A 16,896-nucleotide genomic window follows, 5' to 3' on the forward strand; every position below is an offset into this window, starting at 1 on the left:
CTATAGGGTTTCTCACCAAAAAAGGATCCCAAAGCTAGAGAAGAGAGAGAAACAATAGGGATAGAGAGAGAATAAGGAACGAACACTTGAGAAAGGGGAAAATTCTAGGGTTTTGCGGGGAAATCTCTCTGCTTGATTCGTTGATTTGGCTGCTGACCACTCTGTTTGTAGCGGGTTTTTGGTCGTTTTTCTCTATCTTTGAGGTTCAGTGAGAATCGTCGAGGTTTTGTTCCGGATCTGTGGGAGAAAAGAATTGTAAGATCCTTGATCTCTTGCTTTTATCTTAGATTTGAAGTGTGGCTGTTCGGTGAATTCCGCTCCGCCAAATCTTTTTGCTTGTCGATTGTGATTTTGACTGGGTTTTGCTTAAAGTAATCAATTTTAGGAATTTCTGTTTTTTTTCAATATCTGCAATGATGCAATTTGAAATTGAGAAGAACTGCGATACCTTGAAATCGTGAGCTTGAAATTCTTCGATTTCCTTTTTCTGGGCTAGTTTTCTCAATCAGAAGGGGTTTAGGGTTTCCGTGATCTCTCCGCCGGTCTCCACGCCTTCGCTGTGATTTTAGCCCCCGCCGTTACTGTTCTCGGGGTCTCCTGTAAAAACTCTCTCTCCCATCTTGTTTTTGCCGCCGGCTAGGTTTTGGTGGGTCATTGCGAGTTCAGTTGAAAAATTCAAGAATACTATCAGTTAAGATTTTCTCGTCTCCAGGTCCCTTGGAGACTATGGAAGAAGTTCAGGTTCAGCCTCCTGTCACTCCATCGATCGATTCCAACGGGAAAGGGGGTGAAATGGATGTTACTGAAGCATCTTTCATGGACTTATGCGAGGTTTATTATGTCTTCAATGTTCTAAATTGTATTTATTGTGAAGCATCGTTAAATTCTCTTAATTGGAAATTGTATCACTTATCCTTGGAGTTGATGTTTTGTCACAGAAAGAACTCTCTATTGAGGAGAACAAGTGCACTGAAGCTTTGACGTTGTTTAAAGAAACTAAACAAATTTTATCAGCAAACACTTCTAGCATTGGAAGCGGAGCGGTGAAATACGATTTTCTGCTTCTTTTTCTTATCAGTTAATGACCGGCAAATATGATAAATGAACATTTTTATTGTTAGGTGGAAGAAGCAGAGAGGTTTTGGTTTGCGTTTATCCTGTATTCTGTGAAAAGGCTAAGTGAGAGAAAAGAAGGGGAACTTCAGGGGGTGTCTGGTGATAATGGGTTTAATTTATGCCAAATACTGAGGGTTCTAAAGCTAAAGTACGATAATGCCCATTTCAGTCCATTGTTCATTATTTCAGTTTTTTTATCAGTTGCGGGACTCATTCTCTTGCATTCTGTTTCCAGCATTGTGGATTTCTTTAAGGAGTTGCCTCAGTTTGTGGTGAAGGCTGGCCCTATCTTGCGTGAACTATATGGCACAGACTGGGAGAACAGGCTTCAGGTACTGACTTATGCCTTATAATATGCTTTATTTTCAGGCCATATTAGTGTTACATATGCCACTCACAGTTTTTGTCGCTTTTTGCTAATTTTGTTTACTAGGCGAAGGAGTTGCAAGCAAACTTTGTGCATCTTAGCCTTCTAAGCAAGTGGGTTTAGATTCTTCATTTGTCAATACACTTTTGTCGTTTTCTTCTTTTTGTTGCAGAAAATTTCTGTAGTTGATTCGGAGAAGGAACTTTGTTCTTCTCTACCTTAAGCAGTATTCCATCTGCTTTTCAGTAATTAACATTTAGAAATATCAAATACCTGTCATCATGTTAACATATTCTGTTCTTTGTGGGTTTATTGTGGATTTTCTTTTGTTGCACATGCATTGATAACAGATACTACAAGCGTGCATATCGGGAGTTCTTCTTGACAAATGACTCTAATGCAGAAAAGGATTCTTGTGGTGAAACCACTGCTAGCTATATGTCAGATTATTTCCGTTTTGGATGGCTGTTGTTTTTGGCACTCCGAGTCCATGCATTCAGCCGTTTTAAGGACCTTGTTACTTGTACAAATGGCTTAGTTGCTATATTGGTTAGAGAATTGAGCTTTCCCTAATCTTCCATTCATCTCTTTATCAGCCGGAAAAATTTAAGTGAACGTATGTATAGGCTAACTTTTCTCTTTGTTGTTGCGTTTTGTTGTCAGGCTATCTTGATTATGCATGTCCCTCATCAATTTAGGAATTTCAGCCTTCAAGACTCTCGACGGTTTGGTAAGTGTTTTCCATTTATGGCTTCTTTTGAATGGCTTACCATGTTGGCATGCACAATGTGTATCCACTATTCTTGTTTTGTTGATGAGGGTTGCAGTTAAAAGAGATGGCAGAGGCATAGATCTACTTGCTTCACTTTGCAACATCTATGACACTTCTGAAGATGAGTTGAAGATCACGATGGAGAAAGCAAATAACCTTATAGAAAAAATATTGAAGAAAAAACCTTCTCTTGCATCCGAGAGTCAAACTGACAAACTAGAAAATATTGATCCAGGTTTTTTCCTCCCTTTTCTTTCCTCACGACCCAGATTTGTCTAAAAACATCTTTTGTTCATAGTCATATGAGCATGCTGTACCTGTACCATCATCTAAATTTTTCTAAATTGGATTCTAAATTGCAGATGGCTTAGTCTATTTTGAAGATTTATTGGATGAGACATCCATCTCAAGTAGTTTAAGTATGCTAGAAAAAGATTATGACGATGCAATCCGTAACAAAGGTGAACTTGATGAGAGGATGTTCATCAATGAAGAGGACAGCTTACTTGGTTCAGGAAGCTTATCTGGAGGAGCTGTAAATATAACTGGTGTCAAGGTAAGTGTCATAGATTATTTCCTTTCTTGTTTTCCTCAGGCAGAGGTTAGCATTTATCACGTTTTCATACTTTGTGCAGAGGAAAATTGATTTGTTGGCTTCACCAGCAAGGACTGTCACAAGTCCACTCTCTCCTCATCGGTCACCCTCCACTTCTAAAACAAATGGTGTTAATAATAACAACAAGACAATAGCAACACCAGTGAGCACAGCGATGACAACTGCGAAGTGGCTCCGGACTGTTATATGCCCACTTCCATCAAAACCTTCTCCTGAGTTGGAACATTTCCTGAAATCATGTGACAGAGATATAACGAATGATGTCACTCGGAGAGCACATATAATACTGGAGGCTATATTTCCAAATAGTTCCCTTGGTGACCGATATGCAAGCGGAAGCCTACAAAGTGTTAACCTGATGGATGACATATGGGCGGAGCAAAGGAGAGCAGAAGCCCTCAAACTATACTACAGGATTCTCGAAGCAATGTGTAAAGCAGAAGCCCAACTTTTGCATGCGAGCAATTTAACCTCTTTATTGACAAACGAGAGGTTCCATAGATGCATGCTTGCATGCTCAGCTGAATTGGTTCTGGCAACCCACAAGACCATAACAATGTTGTTCCCCGCTGTTCTGGAGAGGACTGGCATCACTGCTTTTGATCTTAGCAAGGTGATAGAGAGTTTTATCAGACATGAAGATTCTCTTCCTAGAGAGTTGAGACGACACTTGAACTCGTTGGAGGAACGTCTCCTAGAGAGTATGGTGTGGGAAAAGGGCTCATCAATGTACAACTCTCTGATTGTTGCTAGATCATCCCTTTCATCAGAGATAAATCACCTAGGACTGCTAGCCGAACCCATGCCCTCTCTAGATGCAATTGCTGCACTTATTAACTTCTCTGGAGGATCATATCCTGCATCCTCTGTCCCAAAGCATGAACCTTGCCTCGGTAATTTTCTTTCGATTTTCTGAATAGAAATAGTTGATGCATTGATTGTTTACTTGCTGATAGTGCCATGATTTTCTGCGGAAAAAACCTTACTAAGCTGCATTTCAAATTAACTGCCATACAGGACAAAATTTGGATATCAGATCACCCAAAAGACTCTGCGGTGACTACCGGAGTGTTTTAGTGGAACGCAATTCCTTTACGTCACCAGTTAAGGATCGCCTATTAACACTTGGAAACCTTAAATCCAAGATGCTGCCACCTCCTCTGCAGTCTGCCTTTGCCAGGTATAGTTTGGCTGATACTGGGTGGGAATGCTGAATTGTTTGTATTATTGACCTACTATCTGCCATCCTTTGCTTGTTAAGCTAACCTTTTCCTACTTGTCCTACAGTCCGACACGGCCAAACCCGGGAGGGGGAGGAGAAACCTGTGCAGAAACCGGGATCAATATTTTCTTCACAAAGGTACGGAAAACCTATCCACACTACCCATTCAACGTACCTTCTAGTTAGATAAGCTTCAATGTAAAATATGATTAGATAATTTGCTCTTTTAGCATGCATATTGTGATACATCCATACTCTTTCTGTTATGCTTCTCCCAGATCAATAAATTGGCTGCTGTCAGAATCAATGGGATGGTTGAAAGGCTACAGCTTTCGCAGCAAATGAGGGAGAGCGTGTATTGTCTCTTTCAGCGAGTACTTGGTCAACGTACTTCTCTTTTCTTCAATCGACATATCGACCAGATAATTCTTTGTTGCTTCTACGGAATGGCTAAGGTTCGTTAAGAAACGTTACAAGGTTTTACTCAATGCTTTCCTGTTTATGTTGTCCTTTTCTCACTTTCCAGCTATCTATGAACCATTTGCAGATATCCCAAATGAGCCTGACTTTTAGGGAAATAATATACAACTACCGGAAGCAACCTCAGTGCAAACCACAAGTTTTCCGCAGCGTTTTTGTTGATTCCCTACAAGGACGCCGACCTGGGGTATATACACATATCTTAAGACTAAACATATGTCTTTCTATGCTGTGGAAGAGGACTAAACTTGTTTAGGTTTCTACTGTTTCACAGAGAGTAGGACCAGATCACGTCGATATAATCACGTTTTACAACGAAGTATTTATTCCCACAGTAAAGCCATTGCTGGTGGAGCTCGGTCCTGTACGGACACCTACAAAAGACAACCGAATGGCAGAGGCCACCAACAAGCTTGAGGGTACTTAAATAATGCTTGATGTGATTGTGATGTTAAGCTTATTGGACAACTCAGGGATTTTTATGGATTTTTCCAGGTCCATGTCCATGTCCTGGTTCCCCGAAAGTATCTGCTTTTCCAAATGTCCCGGACATGTCCCCGAAGAAAGTGTCGGCAACTCATAATGTCTATGTTTCTCCTCTTCGCACATCAAAGGTACATTATCTTGGTTTTATCATTGACATTTAGGATGGATTTTTTGGATTCGGGTATCGGACCCATACCCACCCCTTACATTAGAGCCGTGAGGCAACATTTGTCCTCATTCAACAATCGTTTTTTTAAAAAAAAAACGGGGGGAATGCAGATGGATGCACTGATATCACACAGCTCGAAAAGCTACTACGCGTGTGTAGGGGAGAGCACTCACGCCTTCCAGAGCCCTTCAAAGGACCTCTCCGCAATCAACAGCCGCTTGAACAAGTAACCATTATTATTATCATCTCTTTTGTTGTCTTGTCTTAATCCCAAAGAATAATATACATATATGTATAAACACACTTCAATTTCTTGTGGTTGTAGCAGTAATAATAAGCCGAAGAGATCGCTGACGTTTGAAGTGGACGCTGGTTTGGTGAGCGATTCCATGGTTGCTACCACTCTCCTCCACGTCCGCAACGGTACCACCTCTTCTTCCTCTTGTTTGCCCCTCCCTAAGACAGAGCATCCTGACTCTTGATCCATTTCTCTCTCTCCTTTCAAAAAAAAAAAAAAGAATCTCCTCTTCTTCTCTTCTTGCTCCCTTTTTTTTTTTTTTTTGTAAAGCCTTTTGTGTTTGTTTCCCTTCTTTGGGGGGATTAGGGTAATTTATGGTATGTGCGGTGGTGGGTGTCTTGTTCATTGTAGCCTCCATTTTACCCTGTTTTTTTTTTTTTTCATGTCATGCATCTTGGAGGAACTCTAAGTCAGGAAATCTAACATGCCTAATAATGAAAGCCTCCCACCCATTGTTGAAAGGTTTATTTAATTTGAAATGAAAAACCTAATGAAACTGATATTTAAATCGAATTCTTTATATATAAAAAATTGTTTGGATTATTTACAGTTGTAAAATTACCTTTTAAAGAACTGACGTGCAGATTTTATAAAATCGAAATGATAAGTAGGAAATTAATGAATTGGGATTATAATCAAAATCCCAAATGCTTCCCATTTTTTCCCGGTGGAAGATAAAAGGGTATTAGATCACTTGTCAATGTTGGAAAGGAGATCCGAGTGACTCAGTGACCTGGAAAAAGATGGATATCCAACGATTCTGAGTTTTGGAGATCCGAGTTGACTCGGGGCAATGATGTATTATGTTTTCTTAATTACATAGTTACATAAGAAAAAAAAAACAAGACGGAAGCTTTATCGTCGCAAGTTCTTGGCATTTGAAAACACCATTTCATATGTTTAAAACTTCCATCCCGTAATTATCTCCTATATATATGTATATATATATTACGTACAGGATAGAAAATATACATTTTCTAATTCACGAGAAATCATTGTCTTTTGTAACTTTTGATAATATTTGTTTTTTTTTTTAATTTAATACATCACTTGTTCATTTCATTCATAACAAAAAGGTTCAAATTTTGATTAAAATCAAACCAAATCAAATAATTTCTAAACATATCTCAACTTAGTACAATCTAAACATATTTGACATAATATAATCTACAAAATAATTCACACAAATCTTTTACAAAAAAAATTAACTTAACCAAATAAAATCAAAATTTAAAGATACATAATTGTTGTAGAAAATAAATATATTTTTATTGAAATAAAGTTTAGATTACATATGAATAAAGGTTGTTTTGAGCTAAATTCAATATAATATTTATATTTAAAAAAGTGTATTTATTTGGAAAATTTGATAAGTTGCATATTTTTATACAATTTATCCACTAAATTCTGACAAATTTGTGTATTTCCATGAAATTTAGCACTAAATTTATAAGTGAACATTAGCCTATTGCACGAAGAGTTGGACCTTCAGAGCAAAAATTCTCCTCTTCCATCGGATAGGGTTTCCGCCTCCATTGTCATCGCTGTCAATCCTAGCTCCGGTGAGTGTCTCCTTCTTCTTCTTCGAATAGGTTACTGTTGTCGGAAGGGATTTTTTTTTCCCACGAACCCTAAACTTTTGATAATGCGGATACGGAGACGAGTAGAATTTGTCGAAATCCAAGTACAAATCCTACATCCCCATGTGCTTTCTGGGTTATGGTACTGAATCCTACATTGTTACACTGTTCGAAGTGATTTTGGATTCTAGAACGTACCCTTGTAGTTTCTAGATTTATATCTTTGAAGAGCAGAACATAAATTCCGAGAAACAATTTTACTATCTCTGGTTCTTATTCAGAATTTGATAACGTCGATAGGAATTCAATTCTTGAATTGCGAATCTCTTGATGTTTTATATGAATGCAAATATCATTTTGTCTGCATGTCTAAATTTGCAGAGCTTGGCCAAAAAAACGTGTAATGTGGATATTATCATGTATACATATATATATATATATATATGTGAGTATCTGCATTAGCATTTTGTTTATATGCATGATGGTGTAGCAATTAGTGTGTGTTTTATGAGTCCAAATCTAATGTCACCCACAAATGTCTCGTTGTGAAATTCAAGAAAAATAGAAGCACTGGGATGGGGAAAGACGAAGAGGAAATGAGGGGAGAGATTGAAGAACGTCTGGTCAATGAAGAGTATAAGATCTGGAAGAAGAACACTCCCTTCCTCTATGATCTTGTCATTACCCATGCTCTTGAATGGCCGTCCCTTACAGTTGAATGGCTTCCTGACCGTGAGGAGCCTCCTGACAAGGACTTCTCGGTCCAGAAGATGATTCTCGGTACTCACACCTCTGAGAATGAACCCAATTATTTGATGCTTGCCCAGGTCCAGCTTCCCCTTGACGACACCGAGAGCGAAGCCCGCCAATACGATGATGAACATTCCGAGTTTGGTGGCTTTGGCTGTACCACCGGCAAGGTCCTGCTCATTCTCTGGCTCATATCTTCTACCTTGAGGTTTGTTCTTCAGTTTCTGAGAAATTAAAAGTCGAATACTTGCGCAGGTGCAAATTATTCAGCAAATTAATCACGAAGGTGAAGTCAATCGTGCTCGTTACATGCCCCAGAATCCTTTTATCATCGCCACCAAGACAGTGAATGCCGAAGTCTATGTTTTTGACTATAGCAAACACCCATCTAAGCCTCCTTTGGATGGAGCCTGCAATCCAGATTTGAGACTGAGGGGTCACAGCTCTGAGGGCTATGGCCTGTCCTGGAGTAAGTTCAAGCAAGGACACTTGCTCAGCGGCTCTGATGACACTCAAATTTGTGTGTGGGATATTAATGCTACTCCCAAAAACAAGGCTCTTGATGCTCTTCAGATATTTAAGGTACACTTGGATCTTCCCTTATAGACGCTACAGTTATCTTTCTTTGTGTTTTTTGGTGGGCTGCAGCCACTAACTCATCCAGGCTCATGTTTTGCAAATTTACATAGGGATATCTTCAGGGATGTCATAATTCATGCAATTAATGGATGATATACAGCTTGATGAGTAGAAACTATTGTAGTTTCTCTAACTTTTGACAACTGATGACCATTTGCGTGATTTAGGCTCATGAAGGTGTTGTTGAAGATGTTGCATGGCATCTCAGACATGAGTACTTATTTGGATCCGTCGGAGATGATCAATACCTTCTTATATGGGATTTGCGGGCTCCATCTCCGAGTAAGCCTGTGCAATCAGTGGTGGCTCACTCAATGGAGGTGCGTGCTGTGTTGAATAAATTGGATTTAACCCAGATTGAACTTTCTGGCATGTCCTTTGCGTTGTATTCTAATTGACAGACCCAGTAATTTGCTGTTTTGCATTAACATTCCTTCTTTTGTTTAAATATGGAAAAGCCATGGTTTCACATCAGTGATTATGTTTTCGTTTCTACTGACTTAGGTTAACTGCTTAGCCTTCAATCCTTTTAATGAATGGGTTGTGGCAACCGGGTCAACTGACAAGACTGTTAAATTATTCGACCTACGAAAGCTCGGCAATGCTCTTCACACATTTGATAGTCACAAGTGAGAACCTTATACCATTAGAGACTTGATTTTAGTTCAAGTAATCGATTTCTTCTTCGTAATCTAAATTTTTCCTTTGATGCCCAGAGAGGAGGTCTTCCAAGTCGGATGGAACCCAAAGAACGAGACCATCTTAGCCTCGTGTTGCCTTGGTAGAAGGCTAATGGTTTGGGACCTCAGCAGGTTTTGGTTACTAAAATATAAACAGACTTGATACAATAATGACTCATGTCGGTTTTATTTGTTAGATGGATGAGAGACTCTCGGTATACTTAGTTCGAGGTGTGCAAATGCAGGATTGACGAGGAGCAGACACCAGAAGATGCGGAAGACGGTCCGCCAGAGCTGCTGTTTATTCACGGTGGCCATACGAGCAAAATCTCGGATTTCTCGTGGAACCCTTGTGAGGATTGGGTTATTGCAAGTGTAGCAGAGGACAACATCCTCCAAATATGGCAGATGGCTGAGAATATTTATCATGATGAAGACGATGCCCCCGGAGAAGACCCTACTAAAGGTTTATTATCTTAAAAGCATCCCCTGCAACCAAAATCCATATTACTTATAGATGAAACACTCTCCAGTCCGCCACTGACACCATTTATTTAAATGCTTTATTGCAGCAACCTGAACTGAAGAGATCAGTTAACAATGACTTAAGAGACGGAACTGGTTCGTAATTTCTCTGACTTCACTGCAAAATCTCTTCTGTCTTCTTAGTGTAAATCCTTAACCCATGCCAAACTTTTTTTTTTTAAAGTATTTGTAGCTTGGGAGTGGTGCTTGAGTAGGTTTAGTAGTGCACATTTCCTTACCCTTGTTCTTTGAACTTAGAAACTCTTATGTTTTGGTGTTTCCACATTTGTTGTTGTCGTCTTGCACTTGCTAATTGCTATGTTAATTCTAGTATTTATTTATATAAAAATAAATAAAAAATAGGGTTTCCAAAGGGTCTTATAGAATGTTTTGGAGTTGGTCATTGACTTAGGACACTATTATTCTCCAAAATAACTCTTGGATATCCAAATATTATAGAATGCCATGATTTTGTTGTTCGTCCGGTTCTTTTTCCCATCTACACATTTTTTTTTTTCAAACTCACTGTAGAGACTTGTAAAAGATTCTAGGGTTTACAAAAAAAAATCTCTATCAAGAATCTTTTCCCTTAAGACAACAGAAGGGAATTTTATTTTTCTTTTCTATTTATCGGCCGAAATTTTGATGTTCATATGCAACATTTATAATCTTCCGGTGCCTGGATGAGATATAACAACATAGTACCAAAAAGGGTGTCCTTAAACAAAAAGCCCTTAGAATCAATTCCAGATTAATTTTCCCCTATAGCGTGCTGATTCTGAATTATCCTTCTCTATACTCCTTATGCCTCATGCCATGCATGCATGCATGGATAACTAAAAATTACAGTGCACCAACAACACTACTACTTCTACTTCCTTGAACAATGAAGAATTGAAATCTGAATGCTAAGTACATGAATGATGCGGAGTTAAAAAAAAAAAAAAAGAAGAAAAAGACCAGAGAGATGCCAAAACAGGAAGCCTCCCCTTCATCAGGTCAGATTATTTATGATAACATGAGGGGGGGAAAACAGAGCATTGTCTCAGAGGAAGTTAAAGACAGTCATCCTACCTACACATTCCTCAGTTACCCCTTCCGACATCTTACATTCTTGTTTCTTTCCTGCCAAAACCCTATCAACTTTCCCTTCCCCACTGAACCCTTTCAACTCTCATCTCCACATACCAATAAAGTTAGATAGTAGCAAAGACGACAGACTCTAGGGCAAAATCAGGCAGATGCCCACTCGAAGTAATGGCACCGAGCACCTCTGGTTGCAGTCCAGTTTCCACAGCCAAAGAAAACACTCCCTTGCTTCGGCCCGGGTTTCCTCACTGTTCCTCTGCTGCTCCCTACCCCGCAGTAGCAGAAAGGATGGGACTGGAGGAAAAGGGGCTGGACTACCTTCGGCTTAGGGTTGTAGTAAACAGGAGGAGGCACATTCTCGGGTAAATCATTGAACCCGAGTGTGACTTCAGCAGTGTGCCACATCAGCGAGTTTGTGATGGAGAATTTGAAACCACGGCTCATGAGGAGGGAAAGCAAACGAGCGGTGTTTTTGGCATCATCCAAGCCGGAATGAGCACGTCCCTGCCAGACTAAGCCAGCCATCTCAACTGCTTCCCTAAGGTTGCAGTTCACACCACCAAACACCTCACGGAATGGAACTTTCAAGTTGATCCATCTAAAGAAAATGAGATATCAATCAAGAATATCAAGGGCTGAGAGAAATCAGCAAAGCAACTAAAGGGCGTCGCATATCCCGATGCAGGATTTCAAAGCAGCAGTTTGCTAAACAGTGTTTTCTGTTACCTGTTAAAGTAGGGTGGCTTTCTTATTTTCTTGAATCGACATTCTGACTCCAGCATCACCCGACAATCCCAGTTCGACCATGTTACCACCACGAAATTGGCGTTCTTTATTCCTTTCTTCTCAAGCCACTTGTCATGTCGGAGAAGAGCCTCACTCAAGGTGACACCTCTATCAACCTGAAAACACAGAAGAGGCACTCAAACTACATTCTCAATCAAATAAGAGCCAAAGACATCATCCGATCATCCTTTTCTTTTCCCCAAACAATTATCTCCAGTTTTCTTCACCGCTATGCCTCAGAAAATGACAAAACACTGCTATCACATGCTAATAGATTGGCCAAAGGAAACAGTATCCTAGGTTATAGCTTCTACCAAAACCCTGATGTGTCTCGGTTTACTTTGGCAAAAAAATACATTTTATAACCCAAATATATGAACCATGAGTTCCAGGGTCGAGAAAACAGATAAAAGTAGAGACTTAGAGAGAGCAAAATTTGTTGACAAAAAAAGATCATTAACCATAAAAAACCGATATCTGCATTTCTTTCTAAGCCGAGCTCCTAGAATTAGGTGACTAACCTGAACCTGCTGAATTCCTGTTAAATCCTTGCAGAAGTTGCTCAGAAGTTGATTGCAAGTAGGCCTGACATATGTTTGGAAACATGCTTCTAACTGACCAGTCACACTGTTCACGATCACAGATGGAAACTCTATTATCTCTTGCGGGTGAGGGTTTCTTTCCTTGTCACACGTAGCCTCAAAATCTATCACCACAAAGTACTGAAAGTCTTGATATTGGATATTGTAGGGGTGACCTTGAGCGCACACATTGTACGGCACATACTGAAGTTGCGGTTCTATTGTGACAGGAAAGCACTGGTTCCCATAGGCATCCATCTGGTACTGTGGCATCTTAGGAGGTTCGGGATAGAAGGATGACCAGCTACCAGAATCATGCACAAGGGTTGGTTTACTGTAAAATTTATTTGCATGTTCCAAAAACCCATTGCTTATCTGCTGAGCACGGTCTACCACTTCACCAGGGTGAGAACAGAATTCATCTTTGAGACCAGAGGCAACTGTTGCCACATTCATGTTAGATTGCACATTCTGATGAAATCCATGGGTCTGGAAGCATTTAAAGGATGCCTCCGAGCTCCTTTGCAAAGTTACTGCAGTTAAAGTGATACCACAAAAGGAACTTACCATAAATTAACACAGTCAATATCGTCACAAAAATTTTGGCCATAAGTATCAGAAAAATTCTTTCAGGATGGTTAATGGTAGTCGCTTCCGATAACTCAGCACATTGACACTTCCTCAAATGCATCACTGTCAACAATGCTCAAATGTCTCTACTTTTTGTTGCACCAACGAAAAATACGAAGAACTAACAACACAGATACTGACTCAATAGACAAAAGGGCAGAGAACAAAATAATTCAAACTTCTACAGTCCGCTCTTCAACCTAACATACCCCCTAATGTCTCTGAAGGTCTTAGATGAGTCCAAACCGTGTAAATTTAGAGCCTTTATACAGATATTCCATAGAAATCTCTCCCATAATTGAACCTGTTTTGACTCTCACCACATACAAATTCAAGAGCCCTACAGACACCTGGAGAGCTAATTAACCTCCAACACCAACCACAGAGCCAACAGAACCAAATCAATAGTAACACCGGATTGCAACACTTGATTGATTACACGACAATAACCAAATAAGCCCATCAAAGAAGACAAGACATAAACAGCCCTAACCCAAAATCAAATCAATCTTTCCCCAGAAGCGGAGAAACCGATCCAGGTGGAATCAGAATACCCAGATTAAATTTCAAGAGGAATAAGAAAAAAGGCACAAATTTGAGGAAAATGGGCTCACCTTTGTTTTCAAGTGCGGCCATTGGGACCTTGATTGTACCTAAGATCCGCCAACAAGTACATGAGATCGGCTCCTCTTGAACCAACCCCTATTAAGATCAAACACCCAAAAATAAAGCAAAACCGAACATGAATTCGAGGCGGCTCGAGTACGCACTAGAAAAAAACACGAAAAGAAGAACAAACCCAGAATCCGAAATCAAATATCAACGCGAAAAATCCAGGAAAATCAGACAAAACATACCCTCTCACACACACAGAGAGCAATAGAGAGGGAGAGATTACCTGGTGCGAATTCCAGAGACCGCACAGGGAGACGGGAAAGAGAAGAGAGAGAAGCGCAAGTTATTCGCCTAGAGGTAGAGACTAGAGAAAACCGAAACTCAGATCATTAATTACTTATTTAAACAAGTGATTAAGAGTTAATTACCATAAGATCTACTTATAATAATAGATTATACGGAAATCAATCAATTACCAAATATGATTAATGCGAACCGAGAGAAAATAAATTATGGGTGGGTCCATACAATGGCAGGTTTCAGGAAGTGCATAGGGCTGTTTTAACGGCGTATAGGATGAGGCCACGTGTCTGACATGCCGTGAAGATATTTTTGTTGTTTCTTCCTATACCTTTTTTTTTGTTTTCTTATTATTCTCCATCTAATAATATAATTCAGGCAGATATTCCACGTAGTTTGGGATTTTTAGATTTAGGGATTATGGATTTTATAAATAAAAAAAAAGTTTTTTTTATAAAATCGGGGATAAAGTTTTAAAACGCTAGATGAAGAAAAAAAAGACCATTAAAATAAAGAATTTAATTTTATTTTTCAACCAAATATTTTGAAAGTTCAGGATTATTGGATTTTAAATTTTAATTACTTAATGGATCGTGGGAGACTTTGATTGGGCAAACGGAGATGATGAATGACGGTGAGCATGTTGTTAAGATTCTCAGAATTAAAATGTTGATGAGATTTGTGATTGGAACTACATGTACAATCTTTAACAAGATATTAAGGTTCAGTAGCCGGTGGGTGTTTGTATCAAACATTGTCAAAACAATCAACGGTTCAGATGATCTTGATTTGATCTGACGGTTCGTATTAGTTTTAGAGATCGACGATTCTTATGCGCTTGAAAGTTTCATCTTACGGTTATTATTCTTTGTCAATATCGGACGGTTCTAATCGACTGTATCCCATGCGGTGCTGAATCAGATCCCCTCGAATCGATCGGACGGATGTTATTGTCTCTCTATATCGACGGTTGAGATTCATAAATCGGACGGTTATGATTAATTCAGCGGAGGCAGTTCAAAACGACATCGTTTTAACCTCCGAAAAGCTAAAACATCAGAAGTTTCGTCTGGGACTCTCTCCGCGTCTCTGATAGCTTCATAGATTGCTTTTTCCTGAGCAGCTGATTTTCCGATTCTCCGATCGAAGGCGAAGAACCCAAAATGGCGGCGGCGTTCACGTTGAGGGGGACCCACGTCCCCCCGAACTCGGCGAATCTGGCGGAGGCTCGCCGCCGTGTGTTCGATTTCTTCAGAGCTGCTTGCAGATCCATCCCTTCCGTCATGGAAATCTACAATCTTCAAGATGTCGTCGTGCCTTCACAGCTCCGCTCCGCCATCGCCGCGCAGATTCGGAGGAACGCCCACATCACGAACCCTAAGGTATTTTCGTTTCTGCAATCTTGCTCTCGCATTGTTCCCGCTTCGGAAGTTTTCATTCCTGATGGCGATTTCGAGGGATTTGTTTCTTGTTACGTATAGTCTTGGTGACGTGATTTTGTGTAGTATTTTGTTGATTTAAATTCTGATGGGAGAAGTTTGCGGTCGCCAGTGATCTATGTTTGTTATTTTGATTGTTTCTCTTTAGGGTTTTATTTTTTCTGCGTATGAACTTCTCAGAATATCGGTTCTACCGTCAGTTGGACTTTTGATTCTGGTTTCTTTGCAAATTAGCTCGAAAGTTTAGAGCTTTCCTTCCTTGTCACCGCTTGGACTTTGTGTCAGCAGCATATGAACACTGAGAAAGGGGATTGATCATCTTTGATATGATAAAAATTATCATGCCTCCTGGATTTGTGGTAGCTGGAGATTTAGAAGCCATAAGAGAAAGGTGGAAGCTTTACTGCTTAGGTGTTACTCAAGCTGCTACCTTTGTGTTTCTTATTGCTTGTGGCGCTGAGAAATCCACCTTTGTGTATCGGTTTTCTTTTTGTGGGCTTGCTCCTAGCCGTCTTGTTGATGGAAGAAAGTACTAGAAAAAAAGAAAACACATTGAGATACAGTCACCATTAAATATGTAACAATTTGATCGGTTCTTATCTCGTATATTACCTTCTCACAGCGAACGTAGTTAGGGTTCGATACATTGTTGGTGATATCAGGAGATACTTGACACATATCTTTGGGCTTGTATGACAATGTTTGCCTTCTCTATATCATCAACCCTGGCTTGACAATATGTTCGGTATCTGCTGAGAAAATATCTTCTCTACTTTAATACAATGCAGTAATCTTGAGCTTTCTCTCTCTGTAAAAATCTTGTGCTGCTGTCTACAGGTTATCGATATGCTTCTGTTCAAGGGAATGGAAGAACTGACGAATGTTGTCGACCACTCAAAGCAGCGTCACCACATTATCGGGCAGTACGTGGTGGGTAGTGAAGGGCTTGTGCAGGATTCTGGGAGCAAGGATCAGGGCATGTCCGATTTTCTCAAGAATTTCTACACCAGCAACTACTTTTGAACTGGTGAGATGTTCTCTTCAAGTTTGATATTAAGTTCCTCATAAGTTGTTACTCTACAGTTGTGCTATGGACTTGGGGAATGTACTTCCCTCAGTAAAATAATGGACATAGACCTCATTTTGTACTCATTCTCTCCCTGTTAAAACATTCATTTTTCTCTCCCGACAATTTTATAATTTGGCCCTTTGTCTTGTAATGACTTGTTTTTGCAACAAAGTGTTAGATCTCTGGCTTGGGGTATATAGTGGCTGACAATGCATTTGTGCAAAACCGAGTTCCCCTTATCTGTGAGTGCTGCCTTTCAAGAACAAGTTTCAGAAATCAGAAATAACGCAGTGCTGATGACTAAACATGACAGGATACATATGATCACAAATCAATAGAGGCTCGCGCAGAGTTCAACATTGAAGGCTACTTACATAACCTTTATACTAGAATTCTGCTCACATTGATTTGCTACCACTAGAACCAATAACTCACCACGGATTCAGGGTTTAGCTTGAAAAAGAATTTCGCCAAGGGAAAAATGAAATCTTTCGGCCGAAACAAGAAGCAGGGACAAAACCCGGAGCTCCAATCTCCGACACGTCGTCTTGTGTGGAATTCAACCAGTTCCCGAGACCAGGGAAAACAGAAAGGGTTACCGCTTTCTCTTCTGTTGATTCAAAGTCTTCTCCTTTTTCCTTTTCCTTTTCCTTGTTGAGATTTTTTTTTTTTTGGGGGGGGGGGGGG

General features: G+C 39.8%; 4 protein-coding genes across 9 annotated transcripts; 3 read left to right on the forward strand and 1 right to left on the reverse strand.

The window, feature by feature from the left end:
• Positions 1–25: 25 nt before the first annotated feature.
• LOC104826752 (retinoblastoma-related protein 1-like) lies at positions 26–5,992 on the forward strand. Of its 5 annotated transcripts, XM_010559611.1 has the most exons (20): positions 26–255; positions 497–599; positions 713–831; positions 939–1,043; positions 1,122–1,264; positions 1,352–1,448; positions 1,550–1,596; positions 1,834–2,032; positions 2,147–2,213; positions 2,311–2,490; positions 2,618–2,811; positions 2,891–3,764; positions 3,889–4,051; positions 4,159–4,231; positions 4,372–4,548; positions 4,641–4,760; positions 4,830–4,992; positions 5,069–5,187; positions 5,339–5,454; positions 5,554–5,992. In XM_010559611.1, exons 3-20 carry the CDS (start codon positions 727–729, stop codon positions 5,708–5,710), a joined length of 3,099 nt encoding a protein of 1,032 aa, XP_010557913.1. In that variant the 5' UTR covers positions 26–255; positions 497–599; positions 713–726; the 3' UTR covers positions 5,711–5,992. The 5 variants fall into 5 exon arrangements, with proteins under 5 accessions (XP_010557913.1, XP_010557912.1, XP_010557914.1 ...); XM_010559610.1 differs by lacking the exon at positions 497–599; XM_010559612.2 differs by lacking the exon at positions 497–599 and having other exon boundaries at positions 5,557–5,992.
• Positions 5,993–6,980: 988 nt separating this feature from the next.
• LOC104826753 (histone-binding protein MSI1-like) lies at positions 6,981–10,041 on the forward strand. Of its 2 annotated transcripts, none has more exons than XM_010559615.1 (8): positions 6,981–7,088; positions 7,664–8,026; positions 8,112–8,438; positions 8,663–8,815; positions 9,000–9,124; positions 9,212–9,307; positions 9,421–9,641; positions 9,748–10,041. In XM_010559615.1, the coding sequence occupies exons 2-8, from the start codon at positions 7,682–7,684 to the stop codon at positions 9,753–9,755; spliced, it is 1,275 nt and encodes a 424-aa protein (XP_010557917.1). In that variant the 5' UTR covers positions 6,981–7,088; positions 7,664–7,681; the 3' UTR covers positions 9,756–10,041. The 2 variants fall into 2 exon arrangements, with proteins under 2 accessions (XP_010557917.1, XP_010557918.1); XM_010559616.1 differs by having other exon boundaries at positions 6,994–7,088; positions 7,672–8,026.
• Positions 10,042–10,666: 625 nt separating this feature from the next.
• LOC104826755 (3'-5' exoribonuclease 1-like) lies at positions 10,667–13,783 on the reverse strand. The gene is made up of 5 exons (XM_010559617.1): positions 13,685–13,783; positions 13,401–13,488; positions 12,097–12,689; positions 11,516–11,691; positions 10,667–11,387 (listed from the first exon to the last, which is right to left on the reverse strand). The coding sequence occupies exons 2-5, from the start codon at positions 13,420–13,422 to the stop codon at positions 10,934–10,936; spliced, it is 1,245 nt and encodes a 414-aa protein (XP_010557919.1). The 5' UTR covers positions 13,423–13,488; positions 13,685–13,783; the 3' UTR covers positions 10,667–10,933.
• A 990-nt stretch (positions 13,784–14,773) lies between these two features.
• LOC104826756 (NADH dehydrogenase [ubiquinone] 1 alpha subcomplex subunit 6-like) lies at positions 14,774–16,392 on the forward strand. Its single transcript, XM_010559618.2, has 2 exons — positions 14,774–15,083; positions 15,978–16,392. Exons 1-2 carry the CDS (start codon positions 14,865–14,867, stop codon positions 16,161–16,163), a joined length of 405 nt encoding a protein of 134 aa, XP_010557920.1. The 5' UTR covers positions 14,774–14,864; the 3' UTR covers positions 16,164–16,392.
• Positions 16,393–16,896: the final 504 nt, after the last annotated feature.

The sequence above is a fragment of the Tarenaya hassleriana genome, unplaced genomic scaffold (assembly GCF_000463585.1).
Source record: "Tarenaya hassleriana unplaced genomic scaffold, ASM46358v1 Cleome5, whole genome shotgun sequence".
NCBI lineage: Eukaryota > Viridiplantae > Streptophyta > Magnoliopsida > Brassicales > Cleomaceae > Tarenaya > Tarenaya hassleriana.

Coding starts and splice junctions, on each gene's coding strand:
- LOC104826752 (XM_010559611.1), top strand. CDS start 727: ATGGAAGAAGTTCAGGTTCAGCCTCCTGTCACTCCATCGATCGATTCC. Junction 4,549..4,640: donor GCTTCTACGGAATGGCTAAG/GTTCGTTAAGAA, acceptor AACCATTTGCAG/ATATCCCAAATGAGCCTGAC. Junction 5,455..5,553: donor ATCAACAGCCGCTTGAACAA/GTAACCATTATT, acceptor TTGTGGTTGTAG/CAGTAATAATAAGCCGAAGA.
- LOC104826753 (XM_010559615.1), top strand. CDS start 7,682: ATGGGGAAAGACGAAGAGGAAATGAGGGGAGAGATTGAAGAACGTCTG. Junction 8,027..8,111: donor TTGGCTGTACCACCGGCAAG/GTCCTGCTCATT, acceptor ATACTTGCGCAG/GTGCAAATTATTCAGCAAAT. Junction 9,125..9,211: donor CACACATTTGATAGTCACAA/GTGAGAACCTTA, acceptor TTTGATGCCCAG/AGAGGAGGTCTTCCAAGTCG.
- LOC104826755 (XM_010559617.1), bottom strand. CDS start 13,422: ATGGCCGCACTTGAAAACAAAG. Junction 11,692..12,096: donor CAGGAATTCAGCAGGTTCAG/GTTAGTCACCTA, acceptor CTGTGTTTTCAG/GTTGATAGAGGTGTCACCTT. Junction 11,388..11,515: donor AAGCCACCCTACTTTAACAG/GTAACAGAAAAC, acceptor CATTTTCTTTAG/ATGGATCAACTTGAAAGTTC.
- LOC104826756 (XM_010559618.2), top strand. CDS start 14,865: ATGGCGGCGGCGTTCACGTTGAGGGGGACCCACGTCCCCCCGAACTCG. Junction 15,084..15,977: donor CCCACATCACGAACCCTAAG/GTATTTTCGTTT, acceptor TGCTGTCTACAG/GTTATCGATATGCTTCTGTT.